This window comes from Necator americanus, chromosome III, assembly GCF_031761385.1.
Source record: "Necator americanus strain Aroian chromosome III, whole genome shotgun sequence".
NCBI lineage: Eukaryota > Metazoa > Nematoda > Chromadorea > Rhabditida > Ancylostomatidae > Necator > Necator americanus.
This window is the reverse complement of record NC_087373.1, coordinates 36,582,345-36,608,195: the sequence shown is the minus strand read 5'-3', so window position 1 is coordinate 36,608,195 and position 25,851 is coordinate 36,582,345. Positions and strand designations below refer to the sequence as shown.

Below are 25,851 nucleotides of genomic sequence, written 5' to 3'. Positions count from 1 at the left end.
AGAAAATCGTCAATGCAATGGCGTTGACGCAGTCGTTAACGATCGGGTTAGAAGGCGATTGGCGAACTTTGGAGGAAGTTTGTGGTCTCTCTGTGTGTGCTCATAATTTCCACAAACCTTCAAAAGTATCCAATCCACGAATATTGGGTGGATACTACATACATTTTGAAAAAGGCGTAATAAATATATACATTCACGTCACGAATAACCATTTTACACTACTATGTTTTCGTTTAATTTCGTAATTCCAGAATATCTGGATACTTAGTTAACCTCTAATCACAGCTTTAGCCACTTGAAACCTCTCCGCTTCCACCCTCGCGCTGGTGTCAGTCGTCGTAATCTGCACTAAAGGTACACAGCACAGCAGCAAAACGAACGTGCCAAACGGCCGACACCTCACGAAACTCATCAATCCGTCGGTCATTCACCAGAAAACACTCAAAGAAACGGGACAAACACAAGATGATAATGGCTGGCGTCTCTCTGGACAGCCATGGACTGACGTTGTCAGCAGTACAGCCTCGAGCAATAGAGTCGCATTTCAATTTTAATAGATTAAGATCATTAATATAGTGATTTGCATTATAGATTGCAATTAATACCAAATGGAAAAAAGTACTACAATAAAAAGATGATTTCTGCTGTAGAAAACACAACAAAGAACCCCCGACAAATGATCGCATATAAAACTTCAAAATTTACGAATTATGAGTCAATTTAAACGCAGAAAGTCCATTCTGAATTCCGAATTCAACCACAAAAAGAAAAAGGCAGTTAGAATTGAATACAGACAAAAATCCAGACAAACACCCGAAGCGGGAAGCAGACGTAATTTTGTCGGCAAAGCTGCTAGGCTCTTGCTAAACAAAAACTGCTACGACCTTTAAAAGAAAAAAAAACGAACGCCGACCTAGACAGATCAATGAAAATGCAAAAAAAAATCGAATGAAATAGGAAACAAAGCATTTTTTATTACTTTCACTCATAAGAAAAAATTCACGACTGATACAACGACACTACGATTAAGGATCTCGGAACAAAACAAAAAAAAAGACATTGCTGGATAACGTGTGCTTCAAGACAGTGTTTATGCTAAAAAGAAAAAAAAAGAAAACAAGGAAATGAAACGTAGGATTCAAGATCAAACCTTTAAAACTTTAACTAACCTTTAAAAATACTTTTAAAATTTTAAAAATTTTAAACTCTGCACACCTCGAGCAAATATTCCAATAGAGAACGTAGGATACACATGAAATTTTGAATAAAACGAGCATCGAGAAAATTATAAGTGATTCGTAAAATTAGTAAAATCCGTTCATTACATTTCCATACATCCCCAATTGCACGTTCTCACATTTTATAGGGAAATTAGAGTGCACTTAATGATTATATGATGGAAAGTGCTGTAAAAACATGTACTAGCCCTTCGAAGTACTACAATGTTGTAATCCCCTTCACTTCTTCAGTTAAGCAAACCAAATTCCCAAGAGCTTAATCGATACTTATTTCCTATCATGTTCATTTTTCCCTAAAGTTGGTACTTGTGAGATTGTGGCATCCGATCTGTCCCAAGATTTTCTTGACTGCTTCCACAAGAAAATTCCTAAATAAATACGTTATGACTATTAAGGAGATGATCATGGAACTACATTTCCTTCCACGTCCTTCACTGAAAGTATCAATTTTCGGGAGTGTGAACACAAAAAATAAAACCTTTCCTTAGTATAAAACTTGTACGAACAACTTGATGCTCCCACTTTGTGAGCCCTTAAATCCACTTGAATTTTTTATTAATACAAAGTTATATCAAGCTTAAAAAGCAAATGATTTTAAAAAGTTGGAAAATGTCCAGGACTCAAAAAATATTAGAAGGAAGAAGCACACGTTTACCTCTGTCCCATTCACCTCCAAAGCTGATGTAGTCGGTCCATTTAACTTAAGAAAAAAAAAGAAAAACTCCGAAAAAGTAGGTAACAAATAGGATGGATAACAATCACATCCATGCGCACAAGGAATCTAGAAAAAATTCAAATCTTTGTGAATATTTTTTTTAGTTGAAGCTCAGGTTAATTTAATATTTAATAGCAAACTAGAAAATATAGTAAAGCTTCTAATTCCCATTTAACTATAATCTTAAATACCGGTTGTCTGGATCTTGTCACCGCCCATTACACCCATGTAAACTCGCACTAGTTTCGCGGACACAGTGAAATTTGAGAAGTATTTCTGACCGAGAGACTATTCAACAACATTTTTTAAGAGGAAATTTACAGAAAGGTTTTTAAGAGGAAATTTACAAAAAGGTGTCCTTAAAGGTTTTTTTTTCTCGAAATTTAAAACTTTGGAATCAGTACAATGAATAGTTGATAGGTTCTTACTGTATCTAACTGACTTCTATAAACAAGGTAGCAAGCAGTTAAGGATAGTTAAGGACTTCAATGATCCATTTCAGCAAAATTCGACCGAGAAATATTCTGTAATGAAAATGTAATAGTTAAAAATACGGATATAAGGTGGATAATGGAATAGTCGATATTGTGACGCGCCAAAGAGAAGAGTTTGGCGGGAACAGTTGTTCCTCTCCGTGAAAAGAGCACCACAGGCAGCGAAGCAGCAACGCCAGAATCGAGCCCGAATAGCACCTGGCATACTCCTCACACACTCACTTAGCTCGGGCAAAACTCTACCTCACAAAAGGGGTCAACGGACATTGAAGAGAAAATATCACTTCGGAGCTGTTTCACAATCCTTCACTTTTCCGGATGCTTCCGGATGCAGCCGCTGGGAGAGAGACTCAGACAGGGCGGAGATGTGTCTAACGTAAATTTGTGGACGAGATCAACAACCATTACGGATATTTCAGAGGAATAATTTTAGCGTTTGTTCAGAATTGTCGTAAGGTTGTCTCAAGCAAAGCAGCAATCTGATGGATGCAGCTTGGTTGTTTGTAGAAAGTTAGCTGAATATTTGAAAAAAAAACACTAGAAAACTAGAAAACAACTAGGCCCCAAATCGTCGAATTGGGATCTTTTCATTCTCATATTTAACGGGAACAAAAAAGCCCACGAAACCGTGGATGTGCGATTGAAAAAAAATTACATTTTCAAACTACCCCAATGGTAAAAACCAGTAAATATGAAAGAAAATAAAAACAGAAGAATTTCAACCACTAGAACTAAAAATTCAAGCATAAAGAGTAAAAAGAAAAAAGATTTTACTGATTGAATTGATCATATAACTTCCATACTAACAAGATGTGGAAGAAGTGCTCCTAATAACATAATATAATTAGTAATTATAATAACATAATTATAACAAGAAATAAATAATATAAACAATAAATACAATAAAATCGCAAAGGAAATCAGGTTCATACGCTCCTTTACGTGCCTAGATGTTAATCCATAAGCACGACATCGTGGAATACATACAAATGACGAAGAAAAAACTCCTCCATAAACTAAATTCTCAGGAAGAAAATTCCTTCAGTCTAGTGCTGTGCTTTCAGTAAAATTTCATATTCCATGTCGCATTTCTGCGGGAACTTCTTTTTTTCGATGATCTGAAAGGTTGAAAGATCGTCGTCTAAACCAAGTAGTTGTTCAAGGTTCAACAAAAACTATAATAAACTCTTGACACAGATCAGATTTATTGGAGGCCAAGAGAAAATAAATTGGTCATTTGGAAGAAGAATTGAACAATATAAATAGCATTGTCGAGAATGTAAACATTGAAGATAAGATCATTTTCGAGATTTTTTTCTGGATAAAACGTTTCAAATCAATAAAATATGGAGTTTTTGACTATACGTAGAGGAAAACAACAAGATAAATGCAAATGCAAGGGAGACGTTACGAAATGCGCAGGGTCAGCACTATGTAGATCCTGGAAAAACGCTTTATGTATCAAATTTATTCAACATTCAACGAGGGGAAAATTTTACCGCTTCATGGATCTCAATCCTAAACAGCAAACTATCTGTGATTCTAACAACAAAAACAAAAACAAATACTGAAGTAAGTTGTCAACAAAAACCACCTTTAAAAAAAGTAAGCAAGAGTTTTGATTAGCACTAACTACTCGTTCGTTGAAAATATGAACGAGAAATAATTACAATCAAACAGAAATGAGAAACTACGCAGAAGTCAACGAATCGAGCAGAGCTACTGGAACTGTACCCAATCCCAGGTCAAAAAAAAATTACTGTGAGGAAAGGTCTTCGAAATACTCTACAAGTGAGTAATTATGTGTTTATGGTCACTCCAACAAATCTCACCAAAAAGTAACCTATGCGTCGCTTCAGCCGGAAAAGGACATATGTACTAGCTCTTCTTTATTTATTTCCTTACTTACTGATTAGGCTGTAAATAAAACGTTAAAAAAGATAATATTGATAAGAACAGGATTAAGGAAGGCGATAGAGGATGAAGGATAAAGTGTCTGGCGTTATTCTATCCGCTTGGGATGCGCTACCACGTCCACTTCAATCCAGAATCGTTTGAGGTTCACGAACGTGTAACTGGCCTATACAATGACTTTCAGTGGCTAGCCGATGAGTCAATTCACTGATTTTTATCCTTCCAGACAAGTCTAGTACCAATTTATCGACCCCATAGGGATGAAAGGTTTGGTGAACACTAAAGCAGATTCGAACCTCCGATCGATTGCGTGGATAGCGAAACCTCTTACCGATTGCGCTACACACGCTACCAGGAAGGCGATAAAAGGTTTAAAAAAAATCCGATATTAACTCGTTAGCAAATCAGTAATAATTTTTTCAGCAAAATAAATTACTTTTAGCGTAGAGGAGCGGAGATGTCAAAACATCCTACATTGCTTGGATCTAAATTTTGTTGTTCTTTACAAATATTTTTGAATTGGGTGATTGTTCTGTACTAGTTCTACTTGCTATCTTTCTACTTTTGCATCCAACACTACATTACTGACATTTGTGTCCGGACAGCATGAGAATTTATGAGGACATTATCGCAATAAGATCCCTTCTGATCAATATGACAATACAAAAACTGTATGTACGACCAGCTTCGTCATTATTCATCATCTAAGATGAAGCCTAAGAGATAGCGGCTTATTGCCACGGGTACAATTAGTTAACTTCGATTTTCATAAAAACTTCCAGAATTCCAGGAATATATGCATACAACATATTGCTGTACTACACCAAAAAAAAATTGGAAAACCAACCACAAAAAGGGAAGCGGATATCGAATCTGCATTGGAGTGTTAGACGAAAGAATATCATAACAATAAGACCAAAAATGAGAGAAAATTTTAGTATATTGAATGGAAAACCTAATCCTTTCATAGTTTTCTTGGATAGCAATTCTCGGATGGATTGACAGGAAACCGAAACACTAACTAAAGGTGCAATGAAAAAATTGAATAAGAATAAGAATAATAAGAATTTTCTATCCATAAATCCCACAAAGTCATAATCGTTCTACAAAAAAGAGAGCATATTACCTATTGTTCCCCGAGTATATCGTTGAGGAAGAACATACGCACATTGAAATGAAATGAATTGAAATGAAATTGAAATGAAAAGAATGCTCTGATGACAAATTTGGCTAATGTACAACAAAAGTCAAAAATTTCCGAAGAAACATTGCCCAAATCAAGAAAATAAAGTACTGATACAATTATCAATCTCCCCTTTTTTTTTATTAATTTTCTTCTATCGTAGGGTCATTGCTGTTGACATTTTATAACTCTTAATCTGGAATAGCTACAAATCCATACTGCAATTGCATATGTACTGTAGATAATAACGAAGCAGAACTGGGAAAACTAAAGCTTACCCATGAAAGATCCATTAGTTTCAGGGATCTTCAAAGTTTTACTTTGGAACAAAAACAATTTATTGTATATTTTATTAAAACTAAATGAAAAATCTGGGTACACGTAGATGGTAAATAACGGCAACTTAAAAGTTGGTTTTAGTACTTAAAAACATGAAATAAATCATATTTGTCAATCCAATGCAAAAAAAAAACACTAAAAAAAATTTCAAAAAATAGTAGACGAGTTCTATTAAAGAGAAAAATGTGTGAATGTGTTTGTGAATAATGACAAAAAAAAAATAAAATAAAATCACAGTACAGTAATCTGCGACAGTATAGTACAGTATATTGCCGTATGATGTGAAAGTTTCACGAGGCGAGAAAAGCGGTGAAATTTATTCATCTCTCTTTTTTCTTATGGTTCAAAATAAAAACAATTTTAAAAATACTGTAGTCACTCACATTCTATCAAAGCTTAGCAGGATGTGATGGAGTTTGTTTTTATGAGGAAACTAAGGATGGGAATCTGTTGCGATTCACACTTAAGTCAAGTTTGTTGAAGAATTCAAAAAGAGCTGAATGTAATCATCGGAAGAACCAGCTACAACAACTGGTCATAGGCCCAGCATAAGAAAATCGGTTCTATCTATCAGTGACCAGTTTGTTAGAATACTAAGGATCACTTGACTGCAACATTGGTAGCATGAAGTGAGAAGGCGAAGGACGAAGAGCACAAGAAAAAAAACACTGTGAAGCAGTGAACGACTTCACCGACGAGTGCCGAGTGTCAACGTTTGGAGTTAGCATGTGGCCGAATTGCGTCATGAAACGTCGCACATAAACAAGTGTTCTACTCACGATCGAGTGTAAAATACATGTGAGATGTGGTGGTGGTGGTGGTGGTGGACATTTATTCAGCCAGGATTCTCGGATCCACCATATTCTCCGGCCTAAACCTACACCTCGAAATCACTGTATTCACTTCACTTTTTATCAGATTTTACGACAGTTGGGAAGATATGGACGGAATCACCCCCCTCTCAAGGAGGATTTATTCAGCTATGATTTTGATCTAACATATTTTCCGGCCCAGACCTACACCTCGAATTCACTGTATTCACTTCAATTTTTATCAGATTTTACGGCAGTTGGGAAGAAATGGACGGAATCAGATTTTACGGCACTTTTTTTTATCAGATTTTCAGAGAAAAGAAAACCCCTCAAGCTAAAACATTGGTCAAATTCTTGTATTCTGCACTGAAACAAAGACAAATAGCCAAACGTTAGCAACGACATCCATCAGCCTAACAAAAACTGTTGAACCATAGCGACCACTTGTTAGGCGACTCAAAAACTGAAGTACCAACGATGGATAGATGAAAAGATAACAGTGTTAAGCTGAATTGCAACTATTCTGGGAGAAAATTCCAAGAATATGCAATGATTAACGCGACATCTGTTGAAATCTCGAACCGTACAAATTGAATCCACTTTTTGAGACATTAGGCGTATCGAAAATAAAACACTCTCTACACTGGAATGGGAGTAAATTCTATTACTTGCTGTGATAGATATAAAACTAGTGAAATATAAATTTGTCCTCTATTCCATCCACCTCTATTTAAACTTTTCACTGTCAAAAATATCGTAGAGGATTCCTAACTACACACATTTGACGTCTGGCGGCATCCATCCATGAGAACTGAGTCAGAAATCATTTGAAAGAGTTATTTTTTTAAAGAAAAAAAGTAGTTTGAATGGTATATCCACCTTAAAACTCTTTTGCCTAAAGGTAAACGAGTTTTACGTCTTCGGTGGTAAAAACTCATGATATGAGGGAGTGTCCTAACAGAAACTTATATGAACCCAATAAGAATTACCTATAATTTTCGTAAGATAGGAAATTTTCCAGAAAAAAAAACGCAAACGCTATGAAATAAATGGAACTTATAAACTTTATGTGTGTCATCGTTTTTTTTTCAACGATATGTTTTCGATATGCCCTTATAAGGTGGGTTGAGTTTATTTCGAATTATCGCCGTACCTAAACAAAGGGAACCTTTAAAAATTTTAAGAAATCATTATTTACGTTTACTGAACTATTACCTCATGCACAAAATTTGCAATGGACTTGGACATTTCTAGGCACAAAAAGCGAGGGCAAGAGGCGATGAGGGACGAGTCCAGCGCGTCTCTCAGAAGTGTACTCTCTAATTTCCACTTTCAAAGGTGTTGACACCCTGCAAATCGTCCTCATGTCATACCACTTTTATGTTAAATCAAAAAATTTTCAAGAGAACTTAAGAACATGAGCGTTATCCCTTAAGTTCTTCCTTTTTTTTTTTCGTTGCAAATCACAACGGTGAAGTTGCAATGAAGAAAAACAAGGAAATGTGACTGAAATCGAGAGAGATTACACCAGACACAAGAGGAGATGAGTGATCTTTAAGTAAGAAGAACGATAAGCAGAAGTTTTCTCAAGCGGATGGCCTTGTCCGCAGGAAGGTGATGTTGGGACGAGATTAGCCGAAATAACACGATCTTATCGCTTCAACGACCGTAGAAACGTACGCATCTGATGGTGGAAGAAAAATCGAAATTCTGTTTTAGGGCACTAGACACTAGATAACTATCCGTAAGAAACTCCAATTTTAGCCAAAAGACAAAATTAGTTCCTGTGCAAGAATGTACAGGAGTGGAAAACGTCTCTGTAAAATTCTTTCACAAAGTTATATTCCAGAATAAAAAAAAAACCAGCGCAGCCAATTTGATTTCTATTTTGGAAGCTTGCGAAACAGAAAGAAAAGGAAACTAATCTGAAGAGTTTCATAAGTTAGTTGGACCATACAATATTTTTAGTGGAGTGCTTGATTTGAGAAAACAATGGTACTCCAGTAACATCAAGGAAACTTTCTTTTAAGAAGTTTATCAGGAAATCTACAGTATGTTGTTTTGAAAAGGTTTTAGGGGCAGTTCGGCGTTCATTGCTAATTTTTGGTTAATATTATTAAAAATCATCTATTTTTATTGACATGATGTTATAAACCGTATCAAAACCTACTATCACAGAAATAATATCACTAATACAATGGGCATTGAATAAAGTCCTTTAAGCTTGAGTTCATCTCCCAAGCGCAGCTTCCGATTATCCACACTTCTGGGATAAATCAGTCGCGCCACCTATACGTTCTAGGACACCAGAACAACAACTCAATACTAAGAAATAGCCGAAACCTTGAACTCCTCGCTTCTTCAGTGGAACGGAAGGAATCTCGGCGCTGCATAACAGTAGTCATAATCGCAGCTAACTTTTCTGCGCACTTCCATAATTTGCTATCGTATGAAACCTGCTTGATTATTGAGTCCTCAGTTAAATCTTCAGTTCACAAAGGTTGACTTTCATGTAATGATGTATTGATGTGACAAATAATCATAAAACTATACTACTTCCTAGCAAATAATCAAAATGCACGAAAAAACCATCTGTGAAGACGACTACGGCTATACACCAAAAGATTTCGGTCCATTAAACTCGACCGAAAAAAAGAAAAGTAAACAAGAAGAAAAAAAGAAAACAAGAAAACACGAACCTGCTCCTAAAAGTAAGGCAACTCCACTCAATTATGTGAGTTAGACTTTTTAGGAAAGTTGAATTAAGATACATAGGAGAAGCATGTCCGCAAATACAAATAAAATGTACTCATAAACATATTGAAACACCAAGATTAAAAACCGCTCCTCACTACTCTTAAAAACACGGATATGTGATTTTATCGTGGATCACAACAGTCTAAGCTATTAGCAGTATTTGACATTGAATCCACAATCTGCACACAATGGGGGACGTCTAATTAGATTAGGAACTTATGGATACTTCAGATGAGTTCCCTAATGCTTTCAGGGAATGCTTTTGAGGATTGTTCTTTTGCTTAACCGGAAGTAGAAGCAAATCAAAGAAACACTAACTGGAGAATGACTAACTACACACTTCAACAAGTGAAGAGATAATTATATAAAAATTCTACAACTGTTTTTTTTATGGAAGCAGCACTAACTTTCTGCTTACCAATGAAATTGTTTACAACCGGGTTAAATTGACAGTTCGTTGTCGTCACAAACTTAAGAGACCTCGTTAACGTTTACCATTCGTCATATTTTTGAAAGCATGAGATTGGCCTCATTTCTGATTAGTTCTAATCAGTTCTAATATAGGTGCCGCAACTTCCTTTTACGGCAATTCCCCATTCTAATCAACTCAGATTCTAATATAGGACCTCATTAACGTTTAGCTTTCGTCATATTTTTAAAAGCAGGTGAATGAGGTTGGCCTCATTTCTGACTTGTTCTACATATAGGAAACTAGATAAAAATCGTAGATCAGTGCTAATAGAACATGGATTTTCATTTGCATTACATCAAAGTATTTACAAGTATTCTAAAAGAAAAAGAACTAAGACGATCAAGTTTGACCGACCGATGAAATTGGGATATTTAGGTATAAAGTCGGATAAAAACAGCATGAAGCACGGTGCAGTTGCGTAAGAGGCTGTGCTCGAAGCGGTGCGGTGGAGCGTAGCGGTTAGGATCGAGGGGATCGACCCTCGCTAGCGCCATTTTTCGCTGCATTTCGCAAATGTGCAACCTCCATTCCAACCCCTATTTTCACCGCAACGCTTTGAGCGCAACCGTTTACGCAACCGTACTTCATGTCGTTTTCACCTTACTATAAGCAATCGCTACCGTATGTAGCATTTTATTGATAGAAATAAGAACTTGTTACATCGAAAAGATGTTCTGAAAGGTGTTTATGTGAAATACTGGGTGCACTTTTAGACAAGTTAGTCTGTAAGTATCATCCTGCTGAAAAAAAAATGGACCGTCAGAGGACAAGGACAATTACTTTATAGTCCAAAAAAGACTCAGTAAAGGGTAATAGCTGTAAAAGAAGAAAAAAACCACCGGATGAAATTTCACTATAATGCGCAACAAAAGCTACGCTATATAAACTAACTATACTATATATACTAGCGACAGCGACAAAATAAAAGAAATAAAATTCGGATTTATGCTTGTCAAGTTAGTATACAAATTTCTAGCACAGTATCCACATTGTTTAGAAACATTCCCCACTGTCTACTCCTTTGAAATAAAAACTATTTAGAAATTCTTCTGAAGAAGAGTTTAATTTGTTCCATTGTTTTGCTTATATCTCAGGTTGTCGGCGTTTGCTCCTTCATAGATCTATCTTAGAATTGTTATAAGCAATATCTATGCATAAGAAATTATCTCGAACAGCTAACTGCACAGCCTTTTTGAAGGAACAATTTGACCAAAGAAACTTTAGAGGAAAAAGTCATTTGGCAAGCTTTTTTTAATTTTCATTATTTTGATTGCCAAAAATTGCACAATTACGGAGAAATCTCACCGTCCAGAAACGCACAAAAAAAACGTTCACAACTAAGAGTAGTCGTAATTGTTTAGCAAAATAAAGTTAAAAGGATAAAGGATAAAGTCACTGGCATATAAAATATCATCACTGGCAAAAAATAAATAAATAATATTAATCCACTTGGGGATTTAGGATGGTTACGTTACGGACCATCGACCGTGCGGTTACAGCGGATCTGATACCGACGACGGTACACCCGCTGCGTTAAAATGTTTACGAAGTCGAACTGGATAAGTTAGTTTCCGTATCCACAAACAGCTCAGATTAATAAAGGAGAGTGATATCCCTCTAACGATGTACGACAAGAGAAAATTCACAAAAAAAAAAGACTGCGAATCGAAATTTAACAAGTGTGGTCGCATTAATTATAATTTCTCCTACTACAAATACGCAATAAAGCTGACTGTAATCGATAGTCTCAAAAGGTATGGCATAAAACCCAGAGGCAATTGTGGCCTTCCAATCCAAAGAAATTTGAATGCTGAATCAGGATTGTAAATGATCAGTGATAGAGTAAGCGAAAGGGCGTCAAATGAGCATTGAGGCGGCAGTGTTACGACGTCTCGTTAACGACATTCAATCGCACACACGTTGAATCTTTTATGGACGAGACGTTGAGGACGTTTTCAAAGGAAATCATGACGGAAATCACCAAATAAAAGGAAAAGTAAAGGGAGATACCCTACCTTCATTAGCAAAGTGTGGGTTATGAGCGGAAATTCCACTGTTCCTCGTGATTTCATTCGAACCTTCATGTGCCAGGATTCACTGACTGTAAGTCCTCCGTCACCGCATCTCGTAGAAAGGAAACGTATCTAAGAAATATGCACAAATAGAATCATAGCAAAAAATGAGGGCCCAAGGAGAGTTGAAAAGGTTTGCATTAAATCGTAACAAGGGAATATTTTAGAGAAATTTGTGATTTCTCAATTGAAAGATTCTACTGTTTCTCAGCATCAGACTAACAAAATGAGCTTATCAAATTCGAAACACCCTCAAATACTTTAATAAACTTATACTAAAAAAAGTGCAAGACACCCTCACGGAAACCTCAGCAACAACTATGATATGTTCTTACATTTACATTTTTCATATGTTTCTAAACGGCTACATCAAGGTAAAGTAATTTCGAACTCAAAGCATCTCTATAAAACTTTTCCGATTAACGGGACTCACCTTGGGAGTCTTCCACAGATACCAGTACAAGGATAGTGACAGGTGAGAGTGGTAGTGGTGAGAGTTGAATCCAGATTCATTTCCTTTGAAATCTTGAAAAACGATTAACGAAAATTGAACAAAGTAAATCAAAAACAGTTTACGCGCCCATATAAACACAAATATACCTTAACCAACGAGCGGACACCGTGACCTTTATCGCAGTCAATTCGCACCGTATTCGCTATTATCGGATGGTTTTTCCAGTTGTACAACTTCAATGAGTACAGTGGGAAGAGAAATGGTCATTCACACGCCTGATCAAAGAGTTTTTAAATCATAATGATCATCGAATTTGTTCTACGTGATTAATGTACTACAAATTGAATAAACATTATTTCTACAAAACTATCACGAACTCAAAACAAGAAACGACAACAATTGCATCCTACAATATTCGAACAAGAATCACAAATAGCACAAATGGATCTGTTCCATAACTGATCCTATGGCTAAATTGCTGTTTTGATCTACACAAAATCAATTTAACAAAACCAATGGAAGTGCTGTTTATTCGTCAGCAAGAGCATGGTTTCGCGCTAAAACAAAAAGAACAAAAGAAACAAACAAGATTTCTGTAGTCGAGGTGGGATCATCACGAATTGAAATGATGGGTGATGCAGGCAAGACTTTCAGCACCATTCTAAATACGCTACACTCCACTTCGCCGCTTCGAGCGCAGCCGCTTACGCAACTGCACCATGTTTCATGTTGTTTTGACCTATTTATACTTTGCCATAGGAGAATAACTATTAATAGAACATCGTCACAGGCAATTGATAAGAAATCCTAGTTAAGCGGCATAAAAATGAGAAAAAATCGAGTCCTGATCGAACTGCTGCAAATAAAAAGATGACACCTATATAAACTGCAGATAACTTCCGTTTCAAGATCCTCAAATCCAAAGAGGAATAAATCCATTATGGAGGTGAAGGGGTTTCTAGTTTTTCTTATCAATACGCAAACATGCAACAAACTTATTGATCATTTTTTCGAACGAAAAAACCATCAGACATGGACGGGCTTAGACGTGCCAATGGCAAAAATGAAGTGTCGATCAATAAGCACCTTTCGTACGATGCCAAGCAATACACGATGGAATTTAGAGCAAATTGAATTTTTGCAGAAGTTGAGAGAAAGAAACCTGGATTAAAGGCACCCCACGAATTTGAGATGATACGGATTTCAGATGTAGTATTCGTATACGGGATAGTAGAATATGGAGAGGGATGCGACTCGGTCCATTTCTTCCTAAATGCAGCAGAAAAGGCTCATAAGATGCGGCGCGTGAACAAGGCTGGCGCGCTCCAATCGAACTCGTTGTGGAAAATAGCGCACCGGAGCGCTCGAAGCCGCATCTTCCGGACCGTTTTTTACGGCAATTAGGAAGAAATGGAGGATGAATTCCTGAAATCCGTACCACCTCAGATTCGTGGGGTGATGCCTTTAAAGCAGTACACTTGGAAGAGGTTATGAGTATTTTTTGCTCTTTTCTAAGCTTACGAAAGGCATCGTTTCTATGAAACTTCAGTTTCCAGTTGGGATGAGAGAGGCTTAAGGCACAAAGAACTGAATCTTCTGAAGAACACTGGGTCCACTAATGAAGGTATGTCAATCTTCGTCACTTCGTTCAGGTGGATTATTCGTATACGGGATCGTAGATTATGGAGGGGGAGGGGGGGATGATTGAGTCCATTTTTTCCTAATTGCCGTAAAAAACGGCCCGGAAGATACGGCTTCGAGCGTTCCGGCGCGCTATTTCCTACGACGAGTTCGATTGGAGCACGCCAGCCTTGTGCACGCGCCGCACCACTCTCCATAATCTACTATCCCGTATACGAATACTCCACCTGAAATCCGTGCCATCTCAGATTCCTGAGGGTGATGCCTTTAACAAGTTGAACAGTTAATAACATGCCTGTTGGCATGTCCAGACAGGTTCAAAACAGTATCCAGGAAAATACTTACACCTCTGACTCCACATTGACAAGTGATATCACGTTTGATCAAGCTAACAGATCCGATGACGCCTTTATTTCTTCAACATGTCGTATAAACTCAAACTTTCGTGCTACCACCACCGCTGTTGGTTCAACAACGGAAAGAAAAACACTCATTGTCAAGGTAAGACGTCGAAAAGTTAGTGAATTACAGTCTAATTAATCTCTTAATGAATTTGAAATCACAGAACTTACGATGAGTTCTCACAATTCAGCAAAAAAAAACATGAAATAAAAATTGACCCCCACTTTACAGATTGGAATCGTAAGCGCAACTTCACATTCAGCGTATAGCTATCGATCAACAAAGCGTGTCCCGTAGCATACGTGATCTACGTGATCGTCGGCTATCTCACATCGTCTTACTTTTTTGTTCTGACTTTTTGAAAATTGCATTTTTGAAAATTTTTGCAAATCAGTGGAGGGTGATTAACTGCGATATTTATGTGATAAATAACCTGCTATTGAACAGACGAACAATCAAAGACGGTTTGAGGATGTCACTGTGTCTATTGACGGAAACCTATTGCCAATTCTGTGGATTTTGTTACCGCACACTGGATGATCTTATCGCTCACATAGAGTACAGTCATATTCGTGAGTTTTGAATTCTTTAGATTGTCCTTTTTTTACTCTCCAACAGGATTCTCCAAGCTCAGTTGGAAACCAGGCGGAGCTCTATTCCTTCCAGAACTCCAGGAAGTAGCGTACATCCTATTAAATAAAAAAGCCGAGAGCAAACTTGTAGAGCAGAGATGTGTAAGAACTCCTCAAATGTGACATTCAGGAAAATTCTCCAGATTGGGATATTTCTACCAGTAAGTGGAGGCATGGCGTGAATCACGATATCGTAGGAAAGCTCACTGGTTTTCAAAAAGCACACAAAGAGCACTCAAAGTCGCTACGCCACACGACCTTCCTGACATGTACTATGCAAAAACAAAAGCATCTTTTGTTAATATGTACCTAACTTGCTTAAAAAATCTTTGGCTGCAGTTTTCTGTTTCTTTTTTGAGATAGAGTAAGATATCTAGTCCTACGCGATTTCGCAGACGTCCAGGTTGATGGCTTTGACTGCTTCCCATGTTAAGAATTGCTTTATTCCTCTGTAAAGATATAGTCGAGTCAAAATGTCCTGTCTAAGTGCAACTGAGTCACGTCTGAAGCGATGCGGTGGGCGAGCAGTTCGAATCGAAATAGGATCTTCACTAGCATCATTTACCGCAGGAGTTCGAGTAATGGTCCCAGCTCGAATGGAACCGCTGGCTCCACTATAGTAGAGTCAAAACGACACGAAGCACGGTACAGTTGCACAAGCAGTTGAGCTCGAATCGGCGCGAGTGAGCGCGGCGGTTTGGACCCAGCGAAGACCTCTTCTACCACCGTTCATTGCTGCAGTTCGAGATGGTCCTATTCCGATTCCGACCGCTATCGCAACCGCGATGCTTCGAGCGCAACCACTTGAGAAACTACACCGTGCTTTATTTCATTTTGACCCGACTATGTGTCACTTCGAGGGCGGGTATAGTGTAGCGGTTAGAGATTCCGCCTCCTGCACGATCGATCGGAGGTTCGACACCCCCCTAGTGCTCACCAAGCCTTTCATGCCTCCGCGGTCGATAAATTGGTACCAGACTTGTCTGCGAGGATAAAAACAATGACTTTACACATCGGCTAGCCCCCGCAAGTCACTGTATAGACCAGTTTCACGTTCGTAAACCTCAAACGATTCTGAATTGAAGTGAACATGGCGGCGCATCCCAAGCGGATTGATTAACGCCTGGAACTTTATCCTTCATCCTTTATATGTCACTTCGAGCAGAACCACTTACGCAATTGCACCGAGTTCAGATTTTTACCCGACTATAGTTGTGGAATACGGGCGGTTGTGGCTCAATCGGTTAGAGGTCCAAGCAGTCGATGGTTCGAAACCGCCCTAGTGTCAACCAAGCCTTTCATCCTTCTGGGGTCGATAAATCGGTACTAGACTCGTCTGGGAAGATAAAAACACTGACTCATCGCCTGGCCTCCGCAAGTGTATCCCAACACGCATTCCAAAACCTCAACTATCACGAATTGCAATAAAATGCGCTGGTGCACTCCAAGTGGATCGATCCTCAACTTAGCTAAGGTAGAAAGTACGAAAATAGAAATTTGATCATTAAAAAAAAACACGCTCCCTCGATTGACATCGTATCTAAATATTACTTTAATGAAATCTGACGGTGAAATGGTTCTGTAGAGGCTGCTTTATGTATACTCACATGGTTTGACGTTTTACGGTATCCGAGGGGCCGCAAGCTTTTTTCTGGATCATATAAAGAAGCCATTAACAAAAGAAATTTGATCTCCTGCATATTTATCTGCGGTACTTTGGGGGAAAGTTAAATGCTTACGGCCACGCCACGTTGAAAGCAAGCTATCCCGTCCTTTCGGACCAGTTAAGAATGCTAGGATTGATATCGCTGATTTTCTCCTTTTTATCATTTCATAGTTGTGGGGTATACTATGCTAACACCACCCTAAGCAGACGCTAGTTCTCCGCTTTCGCTCACGTGACTTCGCATAAGTCGCTTGGACAACCTGATGCTGAACTACTTGTCCATCATGCTGAATATCTGGATGCCGAATATCCACCCTTAACTGTCGCACCCTCTGCTCAAGGGTAAGAACCGCTGCATCGGAGGAAGCCATTTTTCACATTATCGCATTATACAGTTCACAAAAAAAAAGACATGAAATTCTAAAGGTTGAGCTAAGTCCCTATATGATTTTCTTTTCCGATTCAGCATGGTTCTTTGTCGGTGAGAAATGGATAATTTGCTGCTCTTGCCAATCCGTTTATGACAATCTCTTACATCGATGTCCTTCGGGGATACGCACCTATAACTGGCCACGAATTTATATGCCAATTTATATGTTTCACATATAATCATCTCGTTGCACACTTCAAGGCTTAAACTACTTGTGGAGAATTGGAAGAAAAATGTATAGGACTATATGGTCTGGTCTAGAAGGTGGGTGTAGTCGGTAAGAGGTTCTACTATCGGTCGGAGGTTCAAATCTGTCCCAGTGTCAACCAAGCTTTTCATCTCTCCGGGGACGATAGGCTTGTACCAGACTTGTCTAGAGGATAAAAAAAACAGTGGTTGTGTACTACTTTTTAAGCAGAACCAAGTTTGTTATTTATCTTTATTCTGGCTAACATTTCGGTGTCGTCGCCTTCTTCGGAACCTGGAAAATCAAAGACACGTGTAATTTACTCTCTCAAACGCCTCGTCATCCGACAAGATATGATTTAGCAAAACAGATTATTTAAAAGCAACGTCAGAAAAGCAGACCAGCGCTCACCTTGATAGCCACAAAATCGTGATGTTAGCGGACCACCAGTTATTAGAGTTGCGCCGCTAGTAGTAACTAGTAAGGATGCCCTCTGGCCCCGGGTCAAAACCCGCAAAGGTCTTGGTATGGCGCCAGCTCTTTGGTCACAGCGTTGCATTCTTCTTTACGATGTATGTTTGGACTTTTGGCCGTGATATAAAACGCTTCCAGTGTTTTTCGCCCCAGAACGTCTGATTCGCGTGCTAAGATCGTGACAGCTATCTTGAAAAGGGTGTTGTCGTGGCAAAAAACAGTGTCTTGGCACATCAGCTAGCCCCCACAAGTCACTGTATAGGCTAGTTACACGTTCGTAAACCTCAGACCAGTTTCTATTACAGTGAACGTGGTGGCGTATACCAAGCGGATTGATTAACACCAGACACTTTATCCTTTACCCACTTTATAGTCTAGCAACGCCCAACCGAAGAGGAGACACCGGCCAGTTTTTGTTTGATAACGATATCTTCTTGATTAATAGCTGCTTTCCTAACTGATCTTTCAGAAAATGCGCATGGTCATTAGCAAATATGATCACGAAAAATGCTATTGATTTCGTCTTATCAACGAATACCTTCACTTTTTTGACGAAAACATTAGTGGTAAATTCAAGTTTGAAAATAATCGTTGAATGGTAATGGCAAAAAACCACCTGTCATCTCAATATAACTAATTCCAAAGAAAACCAAGCGAAAGACAATTCTGAATAGATGATTTTCCCTACTACTTTGAAACAACTACTGTTGCTGATTTAAGTTATTATGAGCAATTGAAGGCAACAATAAAGCTAGTTGCTGCTCGTCACCGCAGCACCGGGATTAAAGGGGAATCACCTTTGCAACGTATAGAAATCTCGGCCCAAACAGCTACTAGTATAGAGGTCAAAACTAAGATATAATGTTTGAAAACAATCCCAGTACATAATATTTTCAGCCTTCATTACAAGTCTAGAGATGTCCAAAGATGATGATCCAGACTCTAGTGCTCATGGGGCACCGATCACACCACTGAGTACAGTGTGCAGGTACTTCAAAACATCAATATTCTATCGTAGACAAAAGGTTGTGTATCTGAGGTAGTCTGCACAAATCTCCGTGACATACTGTAAAAATACAAGAAAATACATGGTGTCTGTTCCGATCTCGGAACACGACGATTGATAATTTATAATGTTCGTTGCAATACTGTCCCCTCCTTGCCGACCATATGGCAAGGAGGCGGCGCGCTCGAATGATAATGTTGCTTTTGCACTAGCCGGAGCAGGCCGGCAATCTTGTCTGTGCTCTTAACTTCTTTGTATCTATTTGATAAACATTACCACTGAACCACTGCTTTCTTTCTTGGGTATAAAATCCCATATTATCGTGAGCCGTCACAACTCACGCCCACAGTGTCTACGCGACATGTGAGAACAATCCAGCGGTATATTTGCGGCAGTTTCATTTCCAGTAACAAAAACAGTTCGAGTAACATTTCTCTTGTGGTGGAGCACGTCAATGAAGTATGCCCGCAGCTGCGATGACCAGAAAACTAGAAACAGCGATCCGTGGCAGCACGCATGGTAGCCTGGAAAGTGCAATGAACTTCCGATCGTTAAGAAGTGCAAAGGTTTTGTTTAAGGTTTTGTTTATGAAAGAAGGAAGATAAGACGAAAATCATGAGCAAGGACTTAAAATTCAGTTCCCGCACACAAGGGTCCCACCTCTATCGCGGCCGCCAGCTCCACCGCTCTACATCGAGCGCAGCGGCTCACGCAAATGCACTACTTCATGTGGATTTAACCCATCTGTATCTGCACAGTTGGCAACCAATTTTTCACCTCAAGACTATGTAGGAGCGCCCGAGTATGAGTGTGTTCTCATACTCGCAATCCACACCTTAAACCCTATACTGTCCATGACAGATCCCAACGTCGCTAATTTCGTGGTATGCTGCTTTTAAGAACACGCTTCACACAGCTGGTGCACTTTGTTGTTCCAACACTAACACCTACATCCAGAGAAAAACCGACAGTTGTAAACACTTCTGCCCTAGACATTACCTGAAAATTTGCAGTCGCGTGACCTTTTTTTGACATAACTCTCCTTCAAAACGTTCCCTTCCCTTCGAGCAACATCTGTATTGATGCGACGGCTGAGCTACGTTAGATGAACTTCGTTTTGCATGGGCTCTCTCTGGAGAAACGCCTCTCTGACTGGAAAACTGGGAATTAGAGTGACGAAAGTTGATATACCCTCATTAGTGGAGCCGATGTTTTTTAGAAGATTCAGTTTTTTTGTGTTTAAAACTTTTCTCATCCCAACTAGGAAATAAAGTTTTAGAGCAACGATGCCTTTTGTAAGTTTAGATAATAACATCAAAGACTCATCTTATAGCTTCTTTTGAGTCTACTGCTTCAAGGCAACAATCAGCCGATGCGGTAGAATTTTTTTGGTGCGTTAGCGTTAGCTCGAATAGATTAGCCTATCGCAGTCCTTTGTAGCTTCAGCTGCTAGTGCGTATGACAAAGAAGTCAATTTGTTGTTGCAATGGATCTGGAGTACTTCCTGGTAGCTTTAAAGTCATGAAGTTCTGTGTTTTCACTTTTCAGGCTGTTCACCACTCCATACGATCCGTTGCCATGTAAGCCAACGGAACCTATGCGCTTGACATTCAATCATTATCGAAGGTCAAGAAATGAATATCGTAAGTTCTTCTTTTTTATTATCATCACCATTTTTGCATAGTCAAGAACAAATAGCAGGAGTTGTTTCCGTTAACAAAAAAAAAAACAACTAGATATAAATGTTCCTGTTTGGATGTTGGACGTACATATTAGTGTTTAGATCTCTCATTCTTACCTCATTCTTACCTCAAACCACTCTATTTTTCTCTTCGAAGTCATAGTTTAAATTTTAAACGAATGAATTTTAAACGAATTTTTAATTTGCGCGTCCCTGCCATTTACAGTCGCTGTAGGATGTGTTATATCGTGGGGTTGTAACGCATCCTCGTGAAAGGTGTGCACCGAGGCCCCTACAGTACCTGAGAAGTTTCTCGGACTTCTTTTCTTCTTGTTTTCCATGGTTTTTAATTTTTTCCGTGTATCTGTCCATGAGCATGATTGCGTAGTCTTAGTGAAGTACTTTTTTCCGTTAGTTTTGTCGTTTGTTTTGCTTTGGGGGTGCCTTTAAGATCTTAGAATTAGAGAGATTCAATTCAGTGTCCACTTTTTCTGACTAGATATGCGCGCCTGGCACTCTTCATAAACGTAATGCCAGGAAACTACTTTTCGCTTGTTCAATAGTTTCTTCTGATTCCATAGCATCTACTGAAAAAGCTCAACTTGTAGGAATCAGATGTCTACTCCACTTTTTGTGTAACCGTGCGCAGTTTCTTCCAAGAAAAATTTGGGATTTTAACATGAAAATGTTCACAACAGTTATTAATCATGCACAATTACACGAAAAAAATGAGGAGTTATTATGAGTTTCTCCGGTAAAGTATGATCTTGAAAGGGATCGAAGGAGCGAAACAAACTACAAAAACAATAAAAAAAAGGACCTTGATATGCTATTCATACCTACTGCCCAAAATAAAAGAAGTGAAAACCACAGAAAGCCAGAAAAGAAGAAATCTGAGGAGCTGTCACGTATTGTTAAGAGCTACGTCATCGAGGACGTTTTCCGCCGATATTTAGTCGGCGCCAAATGACATGAATCGCGGCAGATGCGTAGGCGGCTGCGCTCGAAGCGACATGATGTGGACAGCGGTTGGAATCGAGGTGGGACCAACGCAAGCTGCAGCTACAGGTGTTTTTAGCAAGGGTCCCATCACGACTCTAGCCGCTTCGCTTCACCGTGTTATTTCGAGCGCACCCGCTTACGGTACTCTACAATTTACTGTGGGGTTCAAGCGAGAGAGGTTGTGAGGTTCTTTCGTTTTTTTTGGATACGACAAAGAGGTTCATCAATGTGATAATATTCCAGGTCGGACTGACAATGTGAGGGATGTGTCGCCTTGCCCCATAGAAGGATGCAAGATGAGGCTGGGAAGTAATGACGCATGGAAGTTAGTGAAACATTCGCTCCAAGATTAATTTTCATTTCTATCGTCTTAACAGAAACTGACAAATTCATAACCTTAGAGTGAGCTCTCTACTTTCTCCCCTTGAGGTATTCTACTTTTGTTGGATACTCGAGAAATCAGTGGCTGAAACTTACTACTATTTCTGTTAATTGTGCTAAATAGATCCTACAGCTGCATTTTCGACGTCATATATAATGAAATTATCCCGGATTTATGCTTAATTTTTGCTTATCCGAATCACTTCCAATTAGGTAGAAGTTGTATAGCAACAAATCACCCATCATGAACATCCTAACTCCTGCAAAATACCGCAAAATTTCTTGTTTTAGAACTCACTTATTTATGGTTCATGGTATTTCTGAAAGAATCTATTCACAGGATGACATTCACGAAATCCCAGGTCCGCACACTGCATCAGCAAAGTAAGTGTCATGTTTGAGTTGTTTCTTGGTGAGAAAACAATAACCTAACTAGTTTGATTTGAAGTTCATCCCAACGCATCCAGAGATGTGTTCATTGTCGGAGATATTTCAAGACAACTAGCAGACTGGTTGAGCATATGGAGAAATGCCGTAAAAAGCAAGGTCTTTACATCTTATATTTACTTATCTACTTTTAACATCAATGATTTTACACATTAACGGTTAGCGAGCTATTATCACATATTATCGCAGTATAATTTTTCATGAACACTCAAAGACATCACCCCATGAATCTGGCCTGGTATGGATTTTCGTTGGAGTATCCCTATATCGGGTCGTAGACTATGAATACAGTGGTGGTTCCGCTCATCTCTCTCTGCATCACTGTAAACAGACGGCTTCAGAACGCTATTTCTTACGACGTCCTCTATTGCAACGCGCCACCATTGCGCCCCGCCCCCGCCTGTGATTCGTCGAAAATCCATTTGGACGCCCTAATAGGTCATGAAGAGTCCAACATGTTGATTTTATGTGTACAAGCTATCGTGTATTGTAGCGGTTAGAGGTCTCACTTCCTGCACGATCGATCGGAGGTTCGAATCCGCCCTAGTACTCACCAAGTCTTTCATCTCTCCGGAGTCGATAAATTGGTACCAGTTTACCTTGTTTGGGAGGATAAAAACACTGACTTCACAGATCGGTTAGCCACCGCAAGTCACTGTATAGGCCAGTTACACGTTCGTAAACCTCAAACGATTCTGAATTGAAGTGAACGTGGTGGCGCATCCCAAGCGGATTGATCAACGCCAGACACTTTATCCTTTATCCTTTTAAGGTCCATCGAAACCAAACGAAGTTGTGGTGAAGATAGAAATAGACGAAGATGTCTTCCAGGCTGTATCTCCTGTTATGAAAGAAGACCATATTGATAAGATTGTTAATCTTTCCAGATTATTTTTCATTTAAATGAATACATACAAAAGGATAGTGCTGAAAGTTTAGACTTATGAAAGGAATAAGGATGATACCAAGCAAATAGAAGAGGCACAACCACCAGAATCAGCAGCAAAGGAGGAACTTTCATCTGAATTGGTAACCTCTATATAAAATGTAATCTTATTTCATGATTCTAAATACTTGTGACCGCTTTAACTTTGTCTGAATTAATGGAAAAGGAATCAGAAAATCATGTCCTTAATGTTTTTTTTAAATCCAAGCATTACTTTCTATTCTACACAGGTTGTCGAAAAGCGAGCCAGACGTTTCATGTATTGTAATGAAATCCATGTAAACGTCTGGTTCGCTTTTTGAAGACTGGCTACTTCCCGGCTCGGTTTTCGAATACTGGCTGTTTTTCGAATGCTGACAGCTTCTAAAAAAGCATCTTTATTAATTACTGAGATTTTAGGATATCGCTATTTTCTTACTGTTTTAGATGTTTACTGATATTCCAACAAGTGGTCACCTTCTTCGTCGTCGTTTGATGGAGCATAGACGCACGCTCATGGAAGATGAAAAGGTACGGTATGGCAGCAGTTAGATTTTTTTGTATTGTACTATCGTATTAAAGGCGGGTGTAGCACAGTCGGATAGAGGTCAGCTTTGCCCGAACGGTCGATGGTTCGAGACCACCCTAGCGCAAACCAATCCTTCCATGTCTTTGGGGTCGATAAATTGGTACCAGACTTGCCTGGGAGGATAAAAACACTGACGTAATCATCGGTTGGCCCCCGCAAGTCGTTTTATAGGTCAGCAAGCGTTCCAGAAAACCTCAACGACTACGAATTCCAGTAAAGCGCGTTGGGCTATATTACTTGTCAAGCTACAAAAATTGCTCATATTTTTACCGAGGAATATAGGAAATTATAACTTGCTCTACGTAACAACTGGACTATTTGGTATATATTAGTACTTATCATTTTTGCTATTTCATCGAATTTCAGAACGACGTCAAAAACTACTGAACAAGCTGTCCGGAGCACAAGTCAAGTCAAGTCACAGCATCCTACATACTTTGATCATGTGGCAAGAATTGTGTATCTTCGAGTTCAAGGACCTGAACGGAACTTCGTTTTTTTATCAGAGTCCTCTTGGTTTTGTCCTTCTTTTTATTCTTTATTTCTGTTGTCTTCTTGATTTCAAGTTTTATTCCGTGTAATATTTGAGCTATTTAGATTTTTCTGTTGTCGTCATTATCCGATCTCTAACAGATAAATCTACATGTTCGTAGGCGTTGTAATTCAAACTCAAGCATCATAAACTAATTCAACGGCGTCAATTTTCCAACCTAAATTTTGAAAGAACCAGACGGTTCGAAAAGAAGAAATTCTGCATATGGGGATTTCCTTGGTCCCTTTCTACGAATATATGGGTGATTTATTAAAACGCCACCCCGCTTCTTCTTAACGGAAAAACTTTAAAATCCCGATCTTTGATTTTGATTTCATCCAAAATTGATTTGATTGAATTGATTGATTTCAAAATTGACTTGATTAAATTTGATTTTTGAAAGGTGTATGATCTTGAAGAAAGAGTCATAACTCAGAATAATTTCAGGCTATGCAGATGCTCTTCCAGGATGCTGTAGCCGAGGAATTCTTCGATCACATGCCACAGTACACAATTTACAGGGCTTCGCCGTTTTTCCAAATTTTTGGAAAAAAAAGATGGGAAAATTCCGTTTTTCCCATTTTCAAAACTACCTAAAATATTTCTTCTTGTCCTCTTATCACGAAGTTATTTGGGATCTCCCAGACCTAACAAAGTACATAGAATCTGAGCTTTTCTAGTTATTAAATTCTATTAAATCAACTTTTTAACTGTTGAAAACCGAAAACTAAATTAAATTCTTCATCTTTCAGAAGTGGTTTCAAGCTTTTAACTCTGCAACTTTGCAAAATTTGACTCAGTAGGGTGTCGAACCTGAGTTGTCCCATTTCACATTGTATTGTATTGTGAACAAAATATTGATTTTTTTCAGTCTTCTTTTATAACTCGACATATGCACACGACTCTTTTCATTGTCGTAATGTGTGTTTTAATCAGTATTCAAAAGTATTTCATAGATTTTGAAATAAAAATGAAAATATTTCAATACCACTATTTCAGCAAATTTACTTTACTACTACACGTACTTCCTTCGCTTCTGTCAGCTATGGAATTTCTCATTTCCCATTTGTTCTTACGTCTTGGTGAAATTTTGTTCACACAGCCTTCTCCGCTTGTTTCGCCACAACTGCAGCTCTTACGATGCGGTTTTTGCGTCGACAAAACGAAAAACAAAGAGGTTGCACGCTTGAGATCACCTCACATCTCAAGATTCCGCTGGATGTGTCCGATTCTCCAAAACAATTTACTAACTCTTAAATTATTATATATCCTAGCCGGTGATCCAGTGTATGATTAGCTGTAGCTAAGGAGAGTCAGTTATTTAAGTAGCAACGAAGGTGGATCTCTTTAGGATACGCACCATCGCTTATTTCTCTGCTGAGGCATGATCGGAGGATGCTCAAAAA

The 25,851-nt window shown here is 38.6% G+C and overlaps 2 protein-coding genes across 2 annotated transcripts; one reads left to right on the top strand and one right to left on the bottom strand.

Annotated features, from left to right (window-relative positions):
* Positions 1–3,493: 3,493 nt before the first annotated feature.
* RB195_012106 (uncharacterized protein) lies at positions 3,494–12,717 on the bottom strand (the record flags this gene model as incomplete). Its single annotated transcript, XM_064193806.1, has 4 exons — positions 3,494–3,565; positions 11,940–12,068; positions 12,430–12,521; positions 12,645–12,717. The coding sequence occupies 4 exons, from the start codon at positions 12,715–12,717 to the stop codon at positions 3,494–3,496; spliced, it is 366 nt and encodes a 121-aa protein (XP_064051389.1).
* A 2,248-nt stretch (positions 12,718–14,965) lies between these two features.
* On the top strand, positions 14,966–24,300 carry RB195_012105 (uncharacterized protein; the record flags this gene model as incomplete). The annotated part of the gene is made up of 10 exons (XM_064193805.1): positions 14,966–15,065; positions 18,780–18,870; positions 20,437–20,531; positions 21,815–21,896; positions 22,244–22,336; positions 22,401–22,498; positions 23,172–23,272; positions 23,339–23,428; positions 23,772–23,855; positions 24,280–24,300. The coding sequence occupies 10 exons, from the start codon at positions 14,966–14,968 to the stop codon at positions 24,298–24,300; spliced, it is 855 nt and encodes a 284-aa protein (XP_064051388.1).
* Positions 24,301–25,851: the final 1,551 nt, after the last annotated feature.